The sequence below is a fragment of the Neopsephotus bourkii genome, unplaced genomic scaffold (genome assembly GCF_033783945.1).
Source record: "Neopsephotus bourkii isolate Nb327-2 ecotype Australia unplaced genomic scaffold, CSIRO-AGI_Nbou_v1 NB_1139, whole genome shotgun sequence".
In the NCBI taxonomy this organism is placed as follows: domain Eukaryota; kingdom Metazoa; phylum Chordata; class Aves; order Psittaciformes; family Psittacidae; genus Neopsephotus; species Neopsephotus bourkii.
The window spans coordinates 2,198,424-2,222,993 of record NW_026901625.1 but is presented as its reverse complement, the minus strand read 5'-3'; the positions used below and the strand labels follow the sequence as shown (position 1 = coordinate 2,222,993).

At 57.0% G+C, this 24,570-nt stretch overlaps 1 protein-coding gene across 1 annotated transcript; it reads left to right on the top strand.

Annotated features, from left to right (window-relative positions):
• Positions 1-1,596: 1,596 nt before the first annotated feature.
• Positions 1,597-4,649, top strand: OPTC (opticin). The gene is made up of 6 exons (XM_061363170.1): positions 1,597-2,490; positions 2,624-2,744; positions 3,730-3,888; positions 3,966-4,168; positions 4,269-4,364; positions 4,471-4,649. Exons 1-6 carry the CDS (start codon positions 2,218-2,220, stop codon positions 4,639-4,641), a joined length of 1,023 nt encoding a protein of 340 aa, XP_061219154.1. The 5' UTR covers positions 1,597-2,217; the 3' UTR covers positions 4,642-4,649.
• The last annotated feature ends 19,921 nt before the right edge of the window (positions 4,650-24,570 follow it).

Here is a 24,570-nt window from a genome sequence, read left to right as displayed (position 1 = left end):
CTGCAAGGCAGCTGGTGTCTGTGTGGGGTAAATGAACTTGGGCTGATCCATTCCCCCCATCACCTTCATGCACCCAGGGAGGCTGGACCACTACCCCCGAGGTGAGTGTGCCCTGGGGAAGCAGCACGGAGGAGCCCCAGGGCACGCAGAGGGGCAGGAGGCCCCTCTCCCCCCCGCAGCATCCATGGCCAGGGCTCGCTTTCACACGAGCAGAATGGATGTAGGCAGCGCCTTCTCCTCCTGCCCATCGCCGCAGCTCCGGAGCTCTCCTCTCGCTGCTGAGCATGAATCACGAGCGGAGAGGGAGGGTGGCCGTGGGCTGGGTGCGAACGCAGGGGCTGCAGCGTGGGGCTGCTCACGGGAGCAGGAGGGGATGTGTGGATGTGGGGATGCGCGGAGCAGGCAGCGAGCAGCCCTTGTGTGCTGGTGCTGGAGGAGAAAACCTCCCTGTTTGTGCCCTCCCGGGTGTGCATTCACTGCCTGCCCCCCCGGTAAGGCAGCCCCGTGTCCGTGGGGAGCTGAGCGATGCAAAGGGGGGTTCAATCCTTCTCTCTGCACAATCACTGTGCTGCTATGGGAGGGGGTCTTGGGAAGCTCTCCCTTTGCTGTGTGTGTGATGGGGAAGGCTGGGGGCTGTGGGGCTGCTGGGATGGGCACCAAAGGTGGGTGCTGATCTTCCCAATGCTGGAAAGGGGGATGTGGGCTGGATATAGCGAGAGGCAGTTTGGAGCAGGATGAGTAACTGCTCAAATCACACCCCCCCAAACAACTCCTGACCCCCAACCTGCTTGTGGGTGCCAGAGCAGGGCTTGCACTGATGATGCCATGGGTGCAGGCATTCACTGCTGCCTCTGGGGACAAGGAGTGGGGCAAGGATGGGAACTAGCTGCTTCTATAGGGCAGTAAAACCACTGCCCCAGGGCCCCCTGTGCTGCAGTTTCCCCTGTACTGAGCTGCTGGGCAGGAGCTCCCCAATCTCCCCCCATCCCATGTCCCCTCCAGCCATGCTGGACCAAAGCCCCCAGTGAAGGGGGACTTGGCAGCAGACCCTGGACCTGCACCCCTCCAAGGAGCAGGCAGAGCTCAGCTGTAACTGCCACATCTCCTCCATCACTGCGCCTGCCCAGCCGCCTAATGAGGGCCTTAATGAAGATTAGTGGTGGCCCCTTGCTCTGCCCCATGCCGAGCAAGGGGGGGATGCTGGGGGCGAAGGGGACTGTGGGTCCATGGCCAAAACCCACGCTGGTGGGGGGCTGTGGGGTGTCCCCGTCTGCCCAGCGAGCACCAGCAGATGGGTGCTGCGTCTCTATGGGTGGGTGAGCGCGTGGGCTTCAATGTGCCTGATGGAGAGAAGAACATTTTCACAGTGGTGGGTGGCTCTGTGTGTGTGCACCAGGCTGCCCAGCACCGTGAGCAGCCCATGGGGCTGCCATGCACCCCCTGCCCCACATCCCAGCCCCACAGGACGCATCCCTGGCAATGACATCACCTCCTCATCACCTCCAGGGGAGCAAGCCGCTCTCGGGTTGAGCCTTACCATGGAATGTTTGGGCTGGAAAGGACCTTAAGATCATCCTGTTCCAATCCCCTGCCATGGGCAGGGATGCTTCACGCCAGGCCATGTCACTCAAGGCTTTGTCCAACCTGGCCTTGGGCACTGCCAGGGATGGGGCATTTACCACTTCTTTGGGCAGCCTGTTCCTCACCATGGGTACCACACATGGGGGGCATCCATCAGTCCCACTGCCCCCACACAGGGAGCAATGGGGTCATCCCCATCTTACCCTGGTGAGTGGAAAAGTGCTGCCTTGGTGGGACCTGGGCTGGTTGTGGTAGGGATGAAGCTGGATCTGAGGCCTCTGCCCAGGGCTGTGTCCCCATTGCCCATGGGGAGGGAGCACAGCAGAGAGCCAGGATTCCTGGGCTCGCTTCTGCTTGCCCAGCTCCCAGCCTCACCCATTGAGGGTCCAGAGCAGGAGCCCGATCCCTGCATCACCTCTGGACCCCTTCCCCAGCTGCTGGAGGCTGGGAAAGCCGGGAAGCGCGGGGCCTCTCCTTCGTGGCTGCCCAGCCAGGCGTGAAATGGGCTGAAAAGAAAAGGGCTGGTGACGTTCCCGGGGCAGAGGCCGTTTGTCCCCCACTGCAGCCCCTGTGCGGGGCCGGTTCTGCCTCCCCATCCCTCTTTGCTCCCGTTTCAGAGCACCCGGCCCCATCCTGATGGGTGCTGCTGGAGCCCCCCAGGACCGCGGTCCCACCGCTGCGGCTGGATGCAGGATGCGGATGCTGGCCTTGCTGTGCATCGCCAGCCTGTGGCTGGGGGCAGCTTGGGCTGTGCCAGCCAGGGAGGAGAGGAGGAAGGCAGAGAAGCTGAATGAGGATCCTGAGCTCTACGACCTGGACAACTATGACCTGACGTTGGACAACTACGGAGACATCATTGACCTGAGCAACTATGAGGAGCTCTACGACTACGGTGACTTTGCTCCGAAGGTGAGGGGGACACGGGGCAGCTCTTCCCTGGGTGCATCCCAAGGAAGGGGCTTGTCCGAGGGATGCAGAACCAGCTTCTTGCACAGCCCTACGAGCCCTGGTGGGTTTTCCACCTCTCTTGCTGTGTTTGCAGGTCGAGGTTGGCACCCTGGCTCCTCGCCCCAAGAACCCCGTGGCTCTCCCAACCCTGGGTGCTGCGGCTGAGCCCATGAAGCCACAGCCTCCGAGCCCGCCAGCACCCATCCCTACGCAGGGTGAGTGTGGAGCCCTGGGTGCAGCACAAAGGTGGGGTCTGGTTCCAATGGGATGCAGCCACATGCCCCTGGGTGCTCTGGAGGAAAGGGAGCAAATCCTTTTGCCCCCATCAGACAGCAGCAGTGATTTGCCCAGAGAAGCTGTGGCTGCCCCATCCCTGGCAGTGCTCAAGGCCAGGTTGGACACAGGGGCTTGGAGCAAGCTGCTCCAGTGGAAGGGGTCCCTGTCTGTGGCAGGGGTTGGAGCTGGAGGAGCTTTAAGCTCCCTTCAACCCAAACCAGGCTGGGATTCTATGGTTTGCTCTGCCCAGGCAGTGAGGTGATGGGGTAAATGCTATCAGGAAAGCTGCAGTGAGCCATTTCTGGGAAACAAGAGCTCCAGCAGCAACACTTTAATGAGCAGAGGCATTGCAACAGTCGGACAGAGTAGCAATTACATTAGTGACAATTAAAATCCTGTAGCGAGGGATAAATATCTTCATTCATTCTCCGTCACTCTGGACTGGGACAAATTAAGTGGGAGGCAAAGGGAAATTGTTGCCTTGCTGCTTTGAACTCCTCCACTAATGGATGCTGCATCTCATGGGGGCTGGGAAGAGGAGGGGGAGCCTAGGGAGGGGGGAAACACGGCTTCACCCCTCCTGCCACCCTGCTGGGACCCTCACCCAGCCCAGACACGTGCTCTGATGGATGCAGAAGTGTTTGTTTCCTTCTGTACCAAAACTCAGGGCGCTGAGGGAGCCCTGGGTACCACGCTGCTGCGTTGGCATCCTCACCTCTCCCGCTCTCCCATGGGAGGCATCTGGCTCTGAGCAGCTTCATCATTCCTTAGCAGCATCCTTGGCTGGGAATGTCAGCCCCTTGGGGAGGTGCTAGGGCTGAAGACTTGGGGTCCCCACAACCTGGGCACATCCTCCCATCTCCCTGCATGTCGGGGTGCTCTGGGGGTGCTGTGCCTTGCCAAGAGCTGCCCCCGCACCCCCAGGCCTGCCCAGCTGCCTTCTCTGCCTGTGCATTGGCACCTCTGTCTACTGTGACGATGCCGACCTGGAGCACATCCCATTGCTGCCCCCAGACACCACCTACCTCTATGCCCGCTTCAACCGCATCGGCGCAATCCGGGCCAGCGACTTCACGGGGCTCAGTACGTCCAGGTGAGGGAAGGGGGAGTGAGTGCTTCCGCATGGCTCCCTCTTCATCCCCTCCCTCCTGTCCCAGCAGAGAACCTGAAGCGAATAGACCTGAGCAGCAACTTCATCTCCTGGGCGGATGCGGATGCTTTCCATCAGCTTTCCAGCCTGCAGGAGCTCCTCCTGCCCGAGAACCAGCTGACAGCACTGCCCGAGCTGCCCCCCAGCATCATCCGCTTGGATGCTCGGCTCAACAGGATCCCCAGCGCCGGCCTCCGGCACGAAGCCTTCAGGGTGCATGGGGGGATGAATCCATGGGTTTGGCCATGCCAAGGGGTGGCAGGGGTGGTGCTGAGGGCTGGAGCATGGTTTCATCTCTCCGCTCTTCCCACAGGACCTGAAGCAGCTGCAGTTTCTCCATCTATCTGATAACCAGCTGGACTATATCCCAGCACCCCTGCCCCAGAGCCTGCGCTCCCTGCACCTCCAGGTGAGATGAGCCAGGGACCCTGTCTAGCAAAGCCCATCACCTCATCCCCATCCTCCTCCCCTCCCATCCCTTTGAACCTGACTTTGCCCTTTGCCTCCCTGGCCAGAACAACAACATCCAGACGATGCACGAGGACACGTTCTGTGACAGCCAGGACCACAGCCAGATCCGCAGGGCGCTGGAGGACATCCGCCTCGATGGCAACCCCATCAACCTCAGCCTCTTCCCCAATGCCTATTTCTGCCTGCCCCGCCTGCCCACCGGCCGCTTCTCCTGAGCCCCACGGCCCCATCCCCAACCCAGACCCTTCTGCCCCATGTTGGGGTTAATGCACACGCGTTTAACCCCACTGTGAGCTGAGCCTCTGTGGACTCAGCTCTGGTGCAAATGGAGCAGGAGATGGGCAGCTCTAATAAAGCAAAGGCTTTAAAAATGCATTCAGTGTCTAGTTCTCATCCAGCCCAGCAAAGATGGGGCTTCCCTGTGTCCTGCTTCCTCTTGGGGCCTTGGGAAGATCCCTCTGTGTCTGCTGTCAGGGTTTCCTGTACAGGGATTAGGATCTGCATCGCTCCAGAGGGGATGCTTTGGCCACATCAAGTTTGACCTGTGCTGTCCCCTCAGCGGTCCCCGGGCCCATCAGGGGTGCGTGTGGCTCTGGAGGAGCATTGGACACCCAGATGTGAGCTGTGGCCACTGCTGGGCCGTCCCCATGTGTCCCAAAAGAGGATGCGATAGGAAACCTGAGCACGGGGCAGCTCAAGTCCTCCATCACCCCAGACCTGCTGCATCCCATGGACATGCACTCATGGGAGGGACCTGGCACTCAGTGGAGATGTCCAGTGTGAGCCTCTGCATTCAGATCCTTAGGTCTGGGAGGAGAGAAACCCCGGAGCAACACCGGGGCCTGCGAGCCATATCCAGCAGGGAAGGATCCCTTGGAATGAGTTAGAACATCTCATCCCATCCCAGCTTCCAGCACCCGCAAAGAGCTGCCCAGCGGTGAGATATTTTAACCGTAATGCATTCATCCTCTGTATTTTTACACCCCTGTCGCAAGCAGGCAGCGAGGGATGACACATCCCCGGAGAATCCAGCATCCTCAACTGCAGCCACCGCGCTCAGCCCACATCCTCCAGGCCCGGGGCTGCAAACTGAGGCGGCTGGAAGAAGCCTCACAAGAAGATGCAGCTTCTCCTCCCCGGGCTGCAGGGTGCTCATCCCTGTGTGTGTGTGTGTGTGCACCGCCAGCATCCCCTCGCCTCTCTTTGCCATGCAAAACCCAGCTCAGACATGGGTGATGTTGATCCAAAAGCCTCTGTAAATGGGGATCTGGAGCTATTCCAGCCTTTCAGGTTAAACCACCTGGATTTATTGCTGCTGTTGTCATCCTTGAAACAGCTCTGTCTCTCCCTCCTCTCTATTCCCATATCCTTCCTCCTTTCCCCATCCATCCTCCTGGCACCTTTGCACTACCCTTTACCCCCAGGGAGCTCATCTGCTCCGGTGGGATGAAGGATTGCCGCAAGCCAGGCTCCAGCTGGATGGAATTGGGCTTTTCCCACCGGCAAACCCTGGTCCTTCGCATTCATCCCACTAGATGGCAAGGCAGAGTGTTTGGGAATGCCCGACCTCAGCTTGGGATTGCAAACTCACTCCCTGCTCTTGATCCATCTCCCTCCTAGGGTGGTTTGGGGCAGGTCCATGCAGCTGGGGAATAGCCCAGGTGCTCCGTGTTGGAAGAGGAAGGATTAAAAGGAGCTGCAGAGGGGAGAAGGGGTTGCTCCATCGCAGCAAGGTAGGTGGAGGGGTGGCATTGGGGGTATGGGGCTGCTGGCTTTGCAGAGACCAGACTTGGCTCAGAGCAATGGGGGTTACTGGGGCTCAGCCCCCATTCTGTTCATGCAGGTATTACCTTGGATCTCATGTCCTTGGTGAGGGAAAGAAACCTGTGTCTGTCCTTGCAGTGTGATGCAGGCAACAGCAGCACCCCTCTTCTGCCACTATCCCCGTGGCCCTTTCCCACCCTACTGCAATGCCCTGTCCCCTCTGTGAGGTTGGACCGGCCCCAAGCACTCAGAGGGGTTGAATGGATCCTGCCCTGGAGCAGGGAGGATGCGGTGGCTCTGTAGCCAGAAGGACAGCCCTGCCCCGGTGCAGCCTGGCTTGGTGGCATGGCCGAGACCTTGCTGCCCTGTGTCCCTTTGGCTGTGGGTACCTGGGAGCCCTGGCTCCTCTCCATCCTTTGGAAGGTTCTGCAGAGGCAGGGTCACCTTTGGGGACCTGCCAGCATCTGGAGCCATTCCCATGGAGGAGGCTCCATAGGGTTGCACAGCCTGCCCCATGCATGGATGCACATATGGGGCTGCACATCCCTGCTCACAAACATCCCAGCATCGGGGCCAGAGGACCCGTGGTGGCACACGGGGCCAGGCAGGAGCATGGGATGGAGCAGAGCACCCGGGGGCAGTATTAGTGCTGGAACCATGTTAGAAGCCAAGAGCTGGAGCTGTGCAAAGGCAAAGCCTTGCTCTGATCTCCAGGGCGTTTGTTGAGTAACTGCAGGAGCTGTGAGTCTCAGATGGGAATGGCAGCCCCATGGTTGAGATGGGGCATAAAGAGCGGTCCTGGTTGGTGGGGATGTGTGAGACAGGCTCCTGCTTTAGGGATGGACAGGGAGGAGCAGAGTAACCCCAAGCACCGACGTCTTCCCCCTGCCCTCACAGCACTCAGCAGGCTCCATGCAGGGCTCCCATCCCTCCTGCCCCTCTCCTTCCCCTCCATCCCCGTGTGCCATAGCTGCCGCTCTGCTCTGCTGCTCAAGGTCACCTTCCCCTGGGTTTCACACATTGATTGCCTGGCTCCAGCAGCACCCGTCTGCCTCACTGAGCTCCTGCTCCCGCGCCAGCTCAGCATCTTGCTGCTCCCTGGGAGAAGCATCTCCATATGGGCTCCCCCCATCCTCCCTCCTGCTCTCCCCATCCATTCTCTCCTCCCAGCCCCAGCCACGCAGCACTAAGGGCTGGGAAAGCCTTTGCCCTCCTGTGTCTCATGGAGAGCTTGGAATGAGCACGTTCCCCCCCTTGGGTTGATTTAGGAGGTGGGACAATGGGTGGCATCATTGCAGGGCCTCTGCCTGCCTGAGAGCTGCCTCCATCCCCTTCTGCTTGAGCTTCCTCCTGCAGGCCTTTAATCCCCATGGGAAATGAGCATCACTGTGCTCATCCCTCTCCCTGCTCCCACCTCCTCACCCAGATTTCCTCCTTGCTCTCCCACCAGCTCAACCAGGAGCAGCCTGTGCCAGGCAGGACCACATCCCTGCCCACAGAACCATCCCTTTAGCATCTTCCTTAGGGTTGTGGGGACCAGGACAGGAGCAGAGCGGTGATGGCCGGGGTTAAGGACCTCAAACAGGCACTGGAGGATGGAGGCTCTTGGTCCTTCTGGGACCCAGGCAAGCTGGGAAGAAGCCTCAGTGGCCGCATCCATCAGCCCTGTCCCCCCGCTGTAACCAGGGCAGGTAACCAGTGGGTCTATTGGCGGAGTGTGCAATCAGTGCAGGATGGGAAGAGACCACTGAGCTGTGGATGCTGAGGAGCTCTTGGCCTCCTCTGGGCTAGAGATCACCCTTAAAGCTGCTGGGGAGGGAGCTCCATGGCCTGGCTCCCTGAGCGGGTGAGGCATGGCTGGTAACAGCTTTATTTATAGCACTTCCCTGCTGCTGGCTCCGAGTTGTGCTGGGTGGGAGATGGCTCAGGGCTGGAGCTCCAGGTCCATGTCCCTCTCCCTGTCCCCATCCCGGGACCAGAAACTCGCTTTGCTGCCTGTATATGCACATCTGGAGCAGCCACAATCAGTGCCATGGGGTTGGACATCCCTAACGCCAATGGAGTCAGTCACAGCTTAGAGCTGCCCTCCCTTTTCCTGAAGGATCCCAGTGCTGGGATTCATTAGATGGGAGCTGCAAGGGCTCTGGAGATGAAAGTGCTGCTCATGAATGATCACTGGGGTGCAGACAGCGGCCTGGGCCCCTCCAGGGAAGCTCAACAATGGAAATGGGATGGGGAGGGGGGGACGGGACCTGCTTGGGCTCCTCTCATTTTCCATTGGGAGGAAAAACCAAAGAGGAAGAAAAACAGAGCAGAAGGAAGAGAAAGGAGAAGACGTTTCCTTCCCCTCCGCCCTGAGCTGTGAAGGGTGATGTTTAAAAATACCCTATGGAAAAGCAGCCCCCATCCCTGCAGCACGCTCTGGGGCTCCGCAGGCAGCACCCCGGGGCTTTCCCGGCTTTCCTCCTCCATGCTCCGGAGCAAACGGGATTCCTCCCCACGAGCTGCTCCGGGGTGGGAGATGCGACCGGGATGCAGCTATTCATAGCAGTGCTGCGTTAGGGCTTGTCAACAGGAGCCCTGATGCATGGGGAAGGTTCCTGTTCTTCCCACCCCAACCCCAGCTTCACCCGGAGCACAGTGGGGGCTGCAGGGGGGGATGGAGCCAGGGATGCAGGGGCTGGAATGGAAACACCTTTCCCAAAGAGATGGGGCTGGTCTGGAGGATGCTCAAGCCCATGGTGTGTGAGCGATGTCCCTGGTCAAAGCTGCTTGGGGTATCCCCAAAATAGGGGGGTTCCCCCCTGATGCTGCTCTCCCCTGAGCAGTCTGGGCCTGTTGATGCAGAGGGAATGGTTCCAGCATCATTTCCAAGGTGGCCCTGTTCCTGCCCCGTCTCCCATCCTCTGAATGGGCCAAACTGTCTGACCAGGGGGAGATGATGGGATGCAGGAAAATGCCACCGAGTTTGGCTCTTCCATGCTGTGAGCCAGGCTTTTCCAGGGCTGCTTGGACAAGGACCAGTGTCCTGCTGGGATTCATTCCCCAGCTCAGGGCTTCATGGGATGGTTGCAAGGGACCCTAAAGCTCCTCCAGCTCCAACCCCTGCCACGGGCAGGGATACTTTCCACTGGAGCAGCTTGCTCCAAGCCCCTGTGTCCAACCTGACACTGGTTTAAGGGGGATGGATCCTTGAAGAAGAGCTTGGTGCAGCGGCACCGATGGTGATATGTGGTGGGCCCCAAGCAGGAGGAGGAGGAGGAGAAGAGCCGGGCTCGGTGTTCCTGATTGATGGCCATCCTTTAAAATAACCAGCCTGGATCTTCCATTTCTGTAGGATGTGGAAAACCTGGAGAGGGGGAAGAGAGAAACAGCTTTGAGAGGGAGCGAGTGCGAGCATCGCTAATTTATGATCAGAGAAAGAGATGCTCGAGCTTGACGATTGCAGGGAAGGGACCTGGTGTTCAGCTGATGAGAAAGCTCCTCTCTTGGGGCTTCCCCATAGTGCAAAGGGCAGCAGTGCAGAGTGTAGGAGTTTGGGGTAACTTTTCCTGCCTGTCACTCCCCTCGTGCTTTTGGCTTTCCCTTGTCTCCCTGCTGAAGGTCCAAAGCCATCCCTGCCCATGCAAGGCACTTGCCTGTGGGGCTTGGGGCTCACTGCCACCAAGGAGCTGCCTTTTTGCTGTCTTTTTCCATCACTTCTGGATAGGGACCATGAGATGCTGCTTCCTACAATCACGTTTGCACCCAGGCAAGGAGGGGGCAGGCAGAGCAGGGTAGGGAGGCTTTGGGTGGCCACTTCACCCTTGCAGAGAGGGCAGGAACCCTTTGGGTAACCAGGACCCACAGGAAGAGCCCCTGTGTCCATCCCTGGGGTGGGTGATGTGTGGATGGAGGTTGGAGGGGGGGTGCTGGGATGCATCCAGCCCCGTTTCCATGCGTGGTGGTGAGGTAATTGAGGTTTTACTGCAGTGGGCCGTGGATAGCTTTTCTAAGCATCATCTCCTAATGCTTCCCTGAAGAGCCGGGCAGGGCACATTAGGAATCAATGCACATCGCAAATGGACCGCTTGTGCGCTCTCCTCCACCTTCCCCTGCTCTCTGGCTGCCTCCATCCTTTCCCCCATCCTCAGCATGGCCAGACCTGCATGCCCCTATTCCCAGTGCCACCCAAGTGATGGGGGGCCCCAGGGCTGCAGCAGGCAGCTCTATCCCCACCCTGGTCCCACCAGGATGGAGCACTGAGCACTGGTTGCAGTGGGTGATGAGTGTCTGTGTGGACCAGCCAAGCAGAGAGGGGAAAAATGACCCCAGTGAGAGCAGGGATGGGCTCTGCATCTCAAGTGGCTTCCCAGGAGATGCCAGACGGGCCCTGCTGTGAGGGCCAGGGAGCTGTCACCTCCTGTCTGCGGATGGGATGTAATGGCTGTGATGCCACGGGGAGCTCAGCTTCAGAAGGTAAAGGCAGCTGGAAAGTGATTGCTTCAGTGTGGAGCGGCCTTGGGGCTCACAGAGGAGCAGCCCCAGGGTGGGCTTTGCTCCATCAGCAGGTATTGCCCTGATTTACCCCTTTATTAAAGGAGAATCAGGTCCTAAAAGGGCTCTGAAATGTGCTGGTCACCACCGCAGCCCTGGTCCTGTCACCCCCAGCTCTGAGCACTGGTGGCAAAGAAGGGATGAGGTCTCTGTAAGTGAGGGGAAACTGAGGCACAGAGTAGAAGGGCATCCCCCAAGGACTGAGTGAGCCATGGGGGAGGACACAAGCCCCTTGTGCTCCTCCCTGGCCTCAGTTTCCCCATAGCCAGGAAACCACTCACAGTGTGCCATGGCTTAGCACAGGGATGGAGAGCCCTGCAGGGGGATCTGGGGATGCTGGAGCCCTCCATGGGGGAGGAATGATGGGGGCTGTGGAGCAGGGATGGGGGGACCTTGCTCTGGGTCCTATTCAGCATCTTTTGCCTGCTCAAACCCAAACTATTCCATTTCCCTGCAAGCCTCCTGCCTGGATCCACGCTGCCCTGGGTGTGCTGAAGAGATGGGACACGGGTGCTGGCTGCAGGGATAAAGGGGCACCTCGGATGGGTGGACAAGCACCTCTTAGGTAAGTGGGTGAAGGAGCAGAGGCCTCCAGCAGGTCATTGGGTGGCTTTGCCAAGGGGCTGATGAGGCTGGGTTTGCCTTTCCCTGGCACACTGCTGCTGGCACCGGGATGCCTGGATCCGATGGGATGCTCCCACAGCTCCACTGATGAAACCTGCATGAGGGCAGGTGCAGAGATCAGTGCTTATTAATTAATGATGATTGATTAATTAACGCAGCCTGCCCTGTGCTCATTGTACTGCTGATGGACACCAGCCATGGGAGCATGGGAAGGGCCGGGGCTGCTGCAGCACCTCCTGCATCCCTATTTCAGTGTGATTTCAGTGGGTTTGTTTGGTGTTTGCTCTACTTTAAGCAGAGAGAAGGGGCTGCCCATGGAAAGGGACCCAGTGTGTGTGCTGCAGGGATGGGGAATGCTGCTTTTGGGAGAAGGGGACTTCGGGAAGAGCCAATGGCTCTGAGCTCTGTGGTGGAAGGGCTCGAACCACAGGCAGGCTCTGTGAATATCATAGAGCCCTGACTGGCTTGGATTGGAAGGGACCTTACCGCTCACCCAGTTCCAACCCCCTCCACGGGCAGGGATATCCCTTCTCATCACCCCGACAGGTTTAGTTCATACATGGGTAACGTGTAATGGATCATCTGGGTGCTGGTGCCTGTCCCTCCCATGGCATCAGCTCCACATTAGAGCTTTCTCCCCACCATTGCATAAGGAGCTCTCGGTGACTCATGGGTTTAGGGGGGGAGAAGCGAGCGGCGGCTCGGAGGCGGCCGCCTGCGCGTGTGAGGTGTGAAAATCAATGCTCAGGTGCTTGGGGTTTGTGTTTGCTCCCGAGCAAACCTGCTCCCAGCCACTGCTGCCCTTCCCCATGGCCGCCCCAGCACCACAGCTTGGGGTGCTTGGCTCTGTGCCCCCCAGCGAGCTCCCCATCCGCCCCACATCGCCTTGTGTTGTGGGTTTGGTTCCTGTCTGTGTGGCTCTGCCTGTGACCCTCCGGTGTCAAGGACAGATCCCAGATCAAGCCACCATGGTTTGCAATAAGCATTGGTGGCTGAGGCCGTAATCAGGTTCCTAACCCCCATTAGGGTAATAAATAAGGGAGAGCACGCAGGGCTGCTGATGTGGTAATGCCATGAATCCGCTTTGATTCATGGACCACTGATGCGCTCGCTGTTTGCCATCCCTGGCATCAGCAGAGCCCCTGCTTGTGGCTGCCATCACGCCTTGTGATCCCAAGCTTGGAAGCTTGCCTTTCCAGCATGAATTATTGGGACTTTGGAGATGTGTGTGACTGGTGTCCCTGCTGCTCGCTGCAGCCCCATCCTGCCCCAAAGCTGAAAGGAAACATAAAGACAGATATCATCAAGTAGGGGAAATTCCTGCTCTGCCCCATCCTGCTGCTTTGTGTCCCAGACACTGAGTGTGGGGAGGGCCGGGAATGCCGGCAGCATTCAAGTAGCTCTTTAGGAACAAAGCTCCAAATCAATCTGTAATTGGGGCCCCATCGATCCGGGGCTGCCTCGCTGCAGCTCTCCGCTGCGTTCTGATCCGCTTTACCAGTCACAGATGACAAAGTCCCAGCAGTTGGGGGTATCCAATGGTGCCAAGCACTTCTCAGGTGAATACTATGGGATTTTCCCCTAAATAAACCCACAAGCGTTTACAGCTGCACGTGGGGGACCGCAGCAGCATTCGCAGCAGGGATGCTGCTGCCTCTCAGTGATGCTCCTGCTGATAACCCTGCTGCAGGTCCACTGGCTATGGAAATGCCTCCAGCAACGGGGCTGTGTGCGTTTTGGGGGGCAATATCCAACCATTGCCATGGGTCTGGGACCAGTCCCAGCCAGAACTGGTTGGTAAGCCTTAACCAAATGGGGTTTGCTCTGAAAAGAGATGGAGGTTGGTTGAAAGCCGGCGTGTTTGTGGGGAAACACTGATTTCACCAGATTTCTGTTTCACCATGTTTTGTGGAAGCAAAAGGAAAGCTTTCCAAATTCTCCCAAGACCCCGGCTGAGCACTTTCCCAGCAGAGCAGAATCCATTCCTCCTCTCCAAATTACTTTTCATTTTGCAATGTAAGTGAATGTGTTGCAACATCCCCTGTTGAAAGGGGGTTGCAATCCTGCTGAAGCAGGCAGGGAGGATCTCAGGGACTGGGATTAACTCATTCCAGCCTGGGGTCTGCGGTGTCAAAGTCTTCTCCCTTCCTTTTCACAGTTTCCTGGTGTGGAAATTGCTTTGTCTACAAGCAGCAAATACAAAGGGCTATATAGAGGCAGAATAGCTCCTTTTTGTGCTGTTTTCTCTGATAAACCCTACTTCTGCAGTGCTTTTACTGCCCTTGGTCAGGGACTTGGCCAGGTCTTGGTGTCCACTTTGATGCCTTTGGGTCTGCTGCCTCCTTTGCAGTCAAAGAGGAACCTGAAATCACAACAAGCCCATAACTGACCTGCTAGAGGACGGGCTGGCAGTGGGATACCCAGATCCCAGCCAGGGATGGTTTGAGGAGCGTGGAGGGATAGAGGGAAGAGCCAGGAGCTATTTCAGCTCCTTGTGCCACCCCCTTCCTCCTGCTGCTCCAACTCGAGTGCTAACAAATGCTTTAGGAGGAGCTGTGCCAGGGATGCTCGGAGCAGCACGAGAGCAGATCCTCGCCCTGCCCCGTGCAGGGGGAATCCCTTTGATGCTAAAGTGGCTGCAGGGGGAAGGAAGAGCAGTGGGAACCGATGGGGCTGGTTCATTGTCCTGATGCTGCTCTGCGGTGAGAGCTGGTGGGTTTGCTGATAGCAGGAACCTTTCTTGCTCCATGTATCCATGGGTCTCTGACAGCTGGGGAGGAGGGTGCGCGCATCCCTACCCTTTAGAAGGGGATAAAGCCTGGAGTGGGGCAAAGATGCTCAGCACTTGGGATGCAGCAGGAAGAAAGGGCAAACCCCAGGGGTTTGTGAGCATCCTGTTGTGCTCCCTGCTTTCCTCCTGCCTTTGCAGGGCGAGGGGAAAGGCTGGCAGCCTGACAGGGCTCTGGTGGCCTCTGGTAGCTGCTCAGGTGGTGGGAAAGCTCTGAGCAGTGATGCTGAGGCCATTCGGTGTTGTCATCCGTGACGCAGATGTGTCACCGTCCCCTGAGGTCCCCATAAACAGCTTGTGCCAGCTCCTGCCGTCACCACGCTCTCTGCCTCCACAAGCACAGGTACCTAGGGCAGGAGCATCTGTGCCCACAGTGGGAAGCTGGCCATGATCCATGCTGGATCCACGCTGGGGATGGAGATCCCTGCCTGACCCTGAAGGCTATGGGGATTTGGGAAGGACACGCTGGCTCTGCCTTCCCCCTTAGACACCCCCCTGTCAGCGCAATGTGGGATGCTGAGAGTGCTGCAGTTTGGTCCCAATGCGACGCTGCCTCTCCCAGGGTTTTCCTGGGATTCCTGGGATGAAGGCAAGGGGGGAATCCTGGGGAACAGAAATCCTAGGGAATGTCCCTTTTCCCAAACCATCCTGAGAGACTGGTATGGGGGAGAAACACGGAGCCTGGCTTAAACCTTGGACCAGGTCACAGCAGGGGAGCATCAGGGCTGATCCCATCACCTTCGCATCCCCTTGCACAGCAGCAAACACCCCGGGGTTGTGCTGTGCCGGTGGGATGCTGCTCCCCTCCACAGCATCTGTGTCCCCCTTCTCCTATGCTCTTCTCCTTCCCCCATAGCCCCAAAAGCAGCCGCTCAAACCCCCCCTGCCTCTTGGTGCTTGCGATTCCTCGAGCCCTGGTGCTTGCCAGGGTTTTCCCCGGAGACCTCGCTCCTGCCTTTCCCTGCAGAGCTGCTTTCCTAAGGAGTCTGGAGTGTAAAAAGAGCGAAGAAACGGCCCCCTTGTTCTGCTGCGAGGAGCTGGCTCTTTTTCCAGTCACAAGGGTGAGCTGAAGCAAAACTTTCCATGCTGAGCAGGAACAGAAAGAGAGAGGGAGAAGGAACGAGCCCTCCTTTAACAAACAACTCCAATGCAACCAAACCCAAGCGAAAACCCCAACACAAAACAAAAGCCAGAGGAGCCGAGCGCTGCCTTTCCCCATCGCCCTCCTCCTTGGAACAAGCCCGTTTGCTGAAGCATGTTTTAAGCAGGAGCAGATGCCAGTGTTCCTTAGGCTGGGAGGGGTGAGCTGAGCCCAGGAGGGACATGGAGATAGAAACCAGATTGTGGAAGAGGGATGTGTCTTTAATTGCAGCACGGGTTGTGTGATGGGTGCTGGGAGCATCCTGCGTTGCCATGGGAGCATCCTGCCCTGCCATGGGAGCATCCTGCCCTGCCATGGGAGCATGTCCCAGCACCATTGGCTGCCCATCACTACCTCCAGAAACCAGAGCATCAGAGCTATGGTTTAAAAGCTGAAGGTCCCCATGAAGCCTCAAGATGCTGGGAGCTGGGACTGTGATGAAATCCCTGGTGAGGAGGGATGAGCATCAGTTGCTGCTGTTTGGGGTGGGAAATGGGCTGAGAGCTGTCGGTGGAGCTCTGGTTGGAAGCATTGCAGAAGGAGGGATTGATGCTTGGATCCAGGGTCTTTTGGGTCCTGTTCACTCTGCAGCATCCTTTGCTTGACCGGATGCAAGCATACAGCTTGTTCCTGCATCATTGTAGGGACCAGATGAACCCAGGTCTGCCTGGGACAAGGCTCTGATTGCACATAGGAATGATGGTCCCCATCCCACAGTGCTGGCTCTCCACACGCACCACCAAAGCAATGGGATGGTCTCTTAGGGAAGGATTTGCTCTACGGCACCTTGCAGAGCTACAAAGAGCTCTTGGTTTCTTGACTCTGGTTTTTAGGATGTATCCTTGATCCATGAATTCCTTGGGTAGTTTTCTGGTGCAGACAGGCCCATCCACAGCCTCTTGATGGCTCTGGGGTCCTGGAGAAGCACCACAAACGTGATGGGGTTGGGAGTACTGAGCTGTACAGATGCCGGTGTCCTGGCACACCTGGGTAGCATTCGAGACACTGGCACAGCACCAGGATCTGCCTGGATCTGCCTGGCTTTCCCCACTCTCAGTTGGCTTTTGCAATGAACCTGTTCCTCCCAAAATCTCGGCTCTAGGTTCCTCCCATGAGCGGTGCCCTCTGTCCTGCTTCTGCTCCGTGATTCATCCCGAACGCTCTCGCTATTGCTCCCATTAGTCACGCTGACATCAATTCTTCGACCAGACACTCTATGTTTCTCATCAACTTTGCACAGCTTTAATGACTCGTGTCCTTAAACCCCATCCAAATGATGGGTTTAAGGACACAACTCACAACCCCTATAATTCAAAAGGATGAACCTGCTTTTTCTTTTTAGCCCATGGAGAAAAGGAGGAATAAAGCAGCGTAAGAGCAGCCAGGCTTCTCTTGGCTTATCCTGCGAGCTGGATCCCAGCCTTCTGGTGCCGAATCCATGAGGATGGCTTCAGGAAGCAGCACGTGGTGTGGTGAGATGGTCTGACTTGAGGTGCTCGTTTCCAAAGGATCCCCAAAGAAGAAGCTCTCTCCTTTGAAGGTTTGTATCTGGATGCATCACTCTAAGAGAGGCTGGCTTGGGATGGATGCCCCAGCCCAGCATCTGCAAGGGTTCAGTCTTGCTGGGCCAAGGGAAAGCTTTGCCTCAGGGTACAGGGGTTGTCCCTGAGGTCATGGAGCGAGTCCCATTGGGGACAGTGCAGCCTCCCTCCTCCAGCCTCCTGGAGCAGGCCCAGGCCTGCAGCATGGGCAGCTCCAGGGACAACAGTGACAGCCTTAAAAGGGGTGACAAGAGCAGCACCCTGGCTCTGGTGCGAGCAGCACCACTCCAACAGTGACAGTTCCCCAAGAGCTTCCTTCTTCCATCACCATCTTCCCAACAGCAGCATCACACACGCGGCTCAGGGGCATCTCCCCTGCTCAGAGCTGGGCGATGGGATCCTTGTGCTGTCCCCAACCACCCTCAGAGCAGGGGAATGGTGCGGCTGCAATGCCAGCAGCCACCTCAAACGCTCCCTGCAGCTTTGTGGATGCTGCTTGCAAGAGCTGATGTGGGAAAGATGAAAATCCCCCTTCCCCTGGAGGGGACCCCCCCTTGGGGAGAAGCAGCGCTCGCTGCGAGCTGGTGCTGTCGTTGCTGGAAAGCAGAGCCTTGAGCAAACTATTTATAAACTGAGTTTTCTTTAACTCCTGAAACTGAGCCATGGCTTGAGACAAATGGGAAAAGAAAGGAAAAGAAATGCAGGCAAAGAAACGCAGCACAAATAAATAGGCGAAAGCTGCAAAGCAACAAGAGGTTCTCGAAGGGAGGCATCTGCAATGGGGCTGGGAAAGGGGCTTCTCAACAGGCTTCCAGTGACCCAAGGGGCTAAGGACCAGCGGTGGCACTGCCTGAGGGATGGGGCTGGTGGGGTTTTGCCACTCCGTGACTGGGGGTTAAGCCCCGCATCCCCTCTGCCATGGTAATCACCATGGAGGGAGACACCAGGGAGCTCTGCTCAGCTGCTGCCTGGATTTGTGCTGGGGATTTAAGGGCTCACATCACTCAGGTTTTACAAGCTTGTTTGTCACCACCACCTCCAATGCCAGCAGGGTCCGGTGACACTGCCCGGCCCATGCTATGTACTGCAGGGCATGGTCAGGGTGGAGCAGGCTGCCCTGTGATGCTCCTGCATCCCGTGGTGCTCCTGCATTTTGTGATGTTCCTGCATCCTGTGGTGCTCTTGCATCCCTTGGTGTTCCTGCATTTCAAGATGCTCCTGCATCCCATGGTGCTTCTTCATCCCACGGTGCTCCTGTATCCCATGGTGCTCCTGTATCCTTTGGTGTTCCTGCATTTCATGATGCTCCTGCATCCCACGGTGCTCCTGCATCCCATAGTGCTTCTGCATCCCATGGTGCTCCTGCATCCCTTGGTGTTCCTGCATTTCATGGTGCTCCTGCATCCCTTGGTGTTCCTGCATTTCATGATGCTCCTGCATCCCATGGTGCTTCTGCATCCCATGGTGCTCCTGCATCCCATGATGCTCCTGCATCCCTTGGTGTTCTTGCACTTCATGATGCTCCTGCATCCTGTGGTGTTCCTGCATTTCATGATGCTCCTGCATCCACGTGGCACCAGGGGCTCCTTTCAGGCTGTTGATGGGTAACACCTCCCTTTCCTATCTTTTATTTTAAGCTCTTTCTCATCTCCATGGGACTCGCTGGCACGTGCTCGCCCGTGGTGTCTCCGTGTCTCCCTCCACATTCCCTCACTTCCAGCCCCCCCTCCAGCCCACCCCGAAACACATCCATCTATTTCTGCTGCAGGAGAGAGTGGCTTCGGGAAGCAGGTCCATAAATCACCAGCAACACTCGGAAATAAAAATCCTTATTGTGATGAATGGGGTTTTATTTCTCTTTTAAGAAGAGGGATCAGGAGAGACCAGGGCAAGGGAGAGCAGGGAAGAGGAGGTGTTGCATTTGCTATTTCTGACAAGTTAAGGGGGATAGAGCTAATTGCATGAGAGCTGTTGCAAGAGAAAGGGAAAGAACCAAGTGTTTGCTGTGTAGCCTTGCTAGGGATGGAGGAACACAAGCCTCTGTGAAGCTTAGCTACGACTCTGCACCATTAGAACACTGTCACGCCTTGGGGATGTTGTCCTGCCCATGGCATGGTGCTTGGTGTTCAAATCCACCACCAAATGCTATTCCTGGCTCCACTCTGTGGGTAATTTTCCCCTGGTCCCACCAGCACCTGCATCCCGCAGCATCCTGCAGCATCCTGCATCCCGCAGCATCAGTTTGGTCCTCGCTTGGGCTTGGGAAGCAGCTCCAGCAGCCAAGGGGAAGCTTTGCACAGAATGACTTCAGGTTTTGGCCCTGAGCTCCCAGGAATGGGAGCTTGTATTAATTAAGCAGCAATGATCCAAGTTGCAGGGCTTTTCCTGGGGATTAATGACTGGTTGGGAGGAGTTAATGACTTGGGATAGATCCAGAAATCCCATTTACCCCAGCCGGTGCTGGGGCCCAGCACACGCTTTGTGCCAAGGTCAGCACCACCGTTTTCAGTCATTTTCTTATTATTAATAAGAATAATGAAGTGTTGGAAATGGATTCTCCTTCCCTCCTTGGTGATGCAGCTCCATGGCTGTGGGCAGGATCTTGGGGGAATGAATGCCACTTGTACGGAGCCAGTGTGGCAAACGGAAGGAGCATCCCACCGCATAGGAGCCCTGCCTGGTCCTCCCAGCACCTCCTGGGTATAGGAGGGTGTCAGGGACCAATGTCCTGCAGCTTCCATCCTGGATGCACCAGGGTGGTGATGTGTAGAAGATGCAGGTTGGACCCAACCTGCTGTAATGTTGTGCCTGGAGTAGATCAGGATCCGGCCTCTCAGCAGCTCTCTCTGATGGATGTTTTGGGGTTGTCATGGCAATGAAAGAGCCTGGTTAAGCCTTGGCTTTCCTTTCTTCAAAGGGAAGAAAGTTTGCAGACCTGACAAGAGGTTGGGATGCTTGCACACACATACACATACACATGCACATGCACATGCACATGCACATACAGATACACATACACATATACAATGAAGTAAATGCACACCGGATCCATCCCAAGGAGGTGAGAGCACCTCATCTCTACTCTCATTGCCTTGTTGTGGGTGACGCAGCTCCATGGGGTTGCAAGGCCAGTCCTGCCCTTTGTGATCACCAGTCATTCAGTTGCATGACACCCCTGTCCCCATCCCTGCCTTCATCATGGGTTGGGATGATGCGTGCAGCACCGGGGTTGAGCTCTGGATGCTCCTGTGGGATGCGGAAGTGGTGGGATGCAGCTAAAGTGATGCTTGGGGAAAGGCAATGCAAGATAGACCCTGCTCGAGCAGATGCTGCTGGTACAAACCAGACCCTGGGCAACTCCTGCCCTTGTCCTTCCCCCTCACCCCAGCCAAAAGAGAGCAATCCCAGCACAAGCAGATGGCAATGTCATGGCTACCATAGTGAAGAGCATCCAGGCCTGCAAGCATCACCATCTCCTGGCCAAGGGGATACCTCCAGCCAAGCAGCTCAGCTCTCTCTGAAGCCAAAAGGGAACTCGCTCAGCACTTTGGGAGCAACCAGGGACCATCCATCTCCTTGTTGGGAGCAGCGCTCATCTCCCAGTCCCTGCTGGAATCACAGTGCTGCTGCCCTGCTATAGCCTCTTCAGCTCCTGAGCTGCTTATCCCCCTCTCACTCCTATTACTGGAAAGGTTTACGGCTGCTCGCTGTTTGTAATTAATCATTTAGGTTTAATTGCTGCTCCTCTGCCTGGCAGGGGCTCAGCAGGGATTTCATTCCTCTTGGCTGCTTCCCTCAGGTGCGTTCCAGGGCTTGCGACACACTGAGAGCAGGCACCATAGAGAGTTCCATAGGGTGCACATTCGGGTGCTACCCTTGCACTCATGAACCAGCATCCTGATGGAGCCCAATGCAGTGATGAGCTCCCACAGCAGCAGCAGGACTCCATGGGACCACAGGCTGCAGCAAGGGATGTGGGGATTGGGGCTCCTGGATCCCACTCACACCAAGCCTTGGGGATGAGGACACCCTGTGAGCCATGGGAACAACCCCTTGCTGAAGCAGCAAACCCAAGGAGCAATGGAAAATGTGAGTGTGGAAACCAGGCAGTGAATTTAAGTTTGCAGTAAGATTGCTCCCGTCCCATTGAGGTTCCAGTGGCCTCTGGCTCCTTGGGAGGGTTTTCATGGGAATTAAAGTGGTTTTGCCAGTAAAATGGCTTTGTCCCCAGAGGTTTTCCCCTGCAGGGTCTCTAGCAGGCTCTTCCCCAGCCATCCACATCCCATGCGGACACTGCATCCTCTGCTGCCACAGGGAGAGCGCTGCAGCCTGGGACACTGCTGCCAGTGCTGCCTGCACCTTGCCTGCACTTTGAAGCTGAATAATTGAAAGCTCATGCAACAGCCACAAATATTTAATAGCTTGTTCATCAAAGATTTAGCCACGTTAAAGCTGTCATTCCACATGTCTGGCAGGGCTGCAGGCAAGGCAGCGGGAGGCATGGAACGGGCAACAAGGAGGAGATGCTCTGGCAAGAGGCAGCCTCTTCATCTGCTCTGCTCCAACACCCCCTGCCCTGGGGAGAGCATTGCATGGACTCAACCACTTCAACTAGATCCCTGTCCCTTGCTCCGGGCTCAAAGCATCCCAGGGCCAACACGGTGGTGGGTGCACTGGTGGCCAGTGCATAGCCTAGGGGCAGTCCGTTCTGTGCTGGCATAGCCATGGCACAGGGATGGATATGAGCCCAGCTGCCTGCACTCATTGCTTTGCTCCTTGGGTGCCAAGCAGGCAGGGGGATGGCTGGAAGGCCTGGATACTCCACAGCCACCAGCAACAATGGCAGGAGGAGATATAAAAGGCCGTCCTACTTAACAGGGTTTACATAAGGAGACGTCTCCATGGTAGGAGGGAAAACAGGCAGGGTTTGGAAGTGCTGCTTGGAACACTGTCTTTGCAGGGGCATCCCTGGGGATGGGTGAGGTGGCACTGGGGGGGGGTCCATTCACCCATCGCTGTATCCCCAGCGCAGCAAGAGCAGCCCATAAGAGCATCCCCCAGACCCTTCTGCTGCCCTGCTCTCCCAGAGGCTCCTCATCTCTAATTAACACTCTCATTAATTAATGGACTTGATGGCCTCTTTGCATTCAGCTCACCCAGGGCAGTGACCACCAGCCTGGTCCTTGCTGCTGGTCCCTGAGATGCTGCACTGGCTGCAGGTGATGCGCTGCTGGGGGGTGATGCTTTGTGCGGAGGGGGCTATGGGTGGGCTCTCCCCCTCAGCCCCCTGCAGGGGTGCCCAGCACACAAGGGGAGCACCCAGTGCCTGATCCCTGCCTGGCCCCCAGTGACCCGCTGGCCTGGAAGCGCGCCGGGAGCGCAGCACCTCCGCCAGTGCCCGCAGGTTCGCTCCCCTTATGGAAAGGCATGTCCCGAGCGGCTCGTGGATGTGTTTATTCCTGGCAGCCCTTGGCGGGTGGCAGCGAGCAGGATTAGCTGCTGAGGAGCAGGCCCCTGCTGCCAAGTTCCCCCGAGAGGCACTGACTGCAGCAGGGATGCTCTGTGTCAGCAGGGACCATGCCTTGGCTTGGCTTCAGCTCCCGTCTGCCCGGGATCTGCTGCTCCAGGGAGGGAGCGGAGCTTCACAACCACAGATTGAAGTGGAGGAAAGGGAAGGAGAATTCCCCAGTTCCACTGTGGGAAATGCACCAGGCTTCATCTCGGTTCGGCTCGGACCAGAGCACCGGTGAGGCAGCACCTGTGGGAGGGTGTCCTCTGAAAGGGGACAGGGCAAAGGACATGGAGAGACCTGGCACTGAGCTGTGATGGGTCCCACACTGCCCTCGCTGGGGCTCAATCTCTGCCAGCGTCTGGATCTTCCCAAAGGAGCCTTGGGGATGCTGGGAAGCGCTCAGGATAACTAAAAGCTGGCTGCATGGTGGGAAAGCAGCTTAATGTCCTGGTGGCCTTGGAGCTGGCTGAGGCACAGGGCAAGGGAAGGGCAGCAGAGCTTCCCTCCACAGTAGCACAAGCAGGATGCGTGCACCATGGACACTGCCTCTGCCTGTCCTCAACCCTCCATCCTCAGGGTACCCACAGCCCCTGCAGCTCTCCAGCCACGCAGCCATTGCTCTGGCTGTGCACTTGTGCTTCTGTCTCTCCACATCCATCACTTTGCCCATTTCCGTCTGGTTTATGCCCAACTGTCTTCATTACTCACTGTTTTCCTCGCAACATCCCATTATCAGCATCCCTCACGCACCATTCGCCTGCCCTGGTGCTGGCTTAGGGCTGAAGGGGATGTTTAGGGGATGCTTCTTCCCTGTCCAAACGCTCTCCTAACTTTATCCAGGGTATCCTCAGCTTCCAGACAGAAGCAGCCAATAACCCTCCCTTGGATCTGTCCTGAACACTTGGTGATGGATGCAAAAGCCCAGCTACCCCAGGCAGCCTGCTCAGCCCCATCTTGGTGACTGGATAGGACCATGTGCCATGGGTGAGATGGTTTAGTGTGAGGTGTCCCTGCCTATGGCAGGGGGTTGGAACCTGATGATCTTAAGGTCCTTTCCAACCCAAACCATTCCATGATTCTATGTGGATGTCCACGAGCTGCAGCTCTGCAAGGCTTGGGGCTGCTGACTTATGTGGAAACCCATCCCCACTAAGAGCAGGGCTGAGAGCCACCAGGTCCTTGCCACAGAGCCCATCACAGGGTCACTGGTCACTCAGCCCTGAGCCGAATCCATCCCTTGGAGAGCTGGAACCTGTCCATGTCCTCACCATGAGCAGCCCCAGCCTTCCCCCATCACCCAGCAATCCGCAGCTATTCCTGCTTGGAAGTTGCGTCCCAGTTTTTCCTCGCTGTTTACATTCAAGGGTCTGCTTTGCTCCATGTTTTAATGTAATTCCCCCAGCCATCAGCCCAGGATGCAGCTCCTGTCATTGCGTTCCTCTTCCCTTGGGGATCTCCATTTGAGAGGTTCATTTGACTTTGGTGGCAGCAGGGAAGGGGGGGAGCACACCTGCACCACCAAAACAACCTGATGATGATGGTCCAGCTGCAGAGAAAGAGCCATCACTGCATCCTTGACCCGCTCTGGGAGCCTCAAGCTGCTGCTCCCCATTGGGGAATGGCCCTGGGGCTTTTCCCCCTGCAGCTGGTTATGTTCTGGGTGGTTCTGGGTTCGTTTCTTTCCGTGCAGGCTGTATTTGGAGCGAAAATGAAGTGCTGAGGCACAGAAACACTTTCACTTCCCTTAAAGCCAATTATAGCACCCAGTGACTGCAGCCTTCCAAGCCTTGTGCAGGGCAGGAGCATGGCTGGAGCTGGGGAAACTGAGGCACAGAAGACCTTGGGATGCAGTGATAGCCCCTGGGCCTGGCAGCACCCACAGCAGCATCTCTACAGCATGAAACCAGCCCCATATCCCATTGTCCCCAAGCCAGGGAGCCCTCCATTGTCCCCAGCCATGGACAGAGGCTTTCCCACCATTCCAACCTCTCCCCATCAGTGCTGATGATCCATTCTGCTGCCTCCTTTTCCAAACAGCTCATCTGTGCTATCTGGTAGCTAATGAATGACTCCAGCTATTAATTGTAGGGGTAAACCCACCCCTAATTAGGATCAGATTTAAGGAGCGAGCACTAGGAGAGCTCTTTGGTTGCCTCCAGTCGAACATGGGCTGGGGATTAGAGCCTGGAGGGCTTGTTAGTTAATAATGGACTTGATTAAGGCTGAGTTGGTGCTGGA

Excerpts from the sequence above, each read along its gene's own strand:
- OPTC (XM_061363170.1), top strand. The coding sequence starts at position 2,218 with ATGGGTGCTGCTGGAGCCCCCCAGGACCGCGGTCCCACCGCTGCGGCT. Across the intron at positions 2,745-3,729 it reads AGCACCCATCCCTACGCAGG|GCCTGCCCAGCTGCCTTCTC; the intron begins GTGAGTGTGGAG and ends CCGCACCCCCAG. Across the intron at positions 4,169-4,268 it reads TCCGGCACGAAGCCTTCAGG|GACCTGAAGCAGCTGCAGTT; the intron begins GTGCATGGGGGG and ends CTCTTCCCACAG.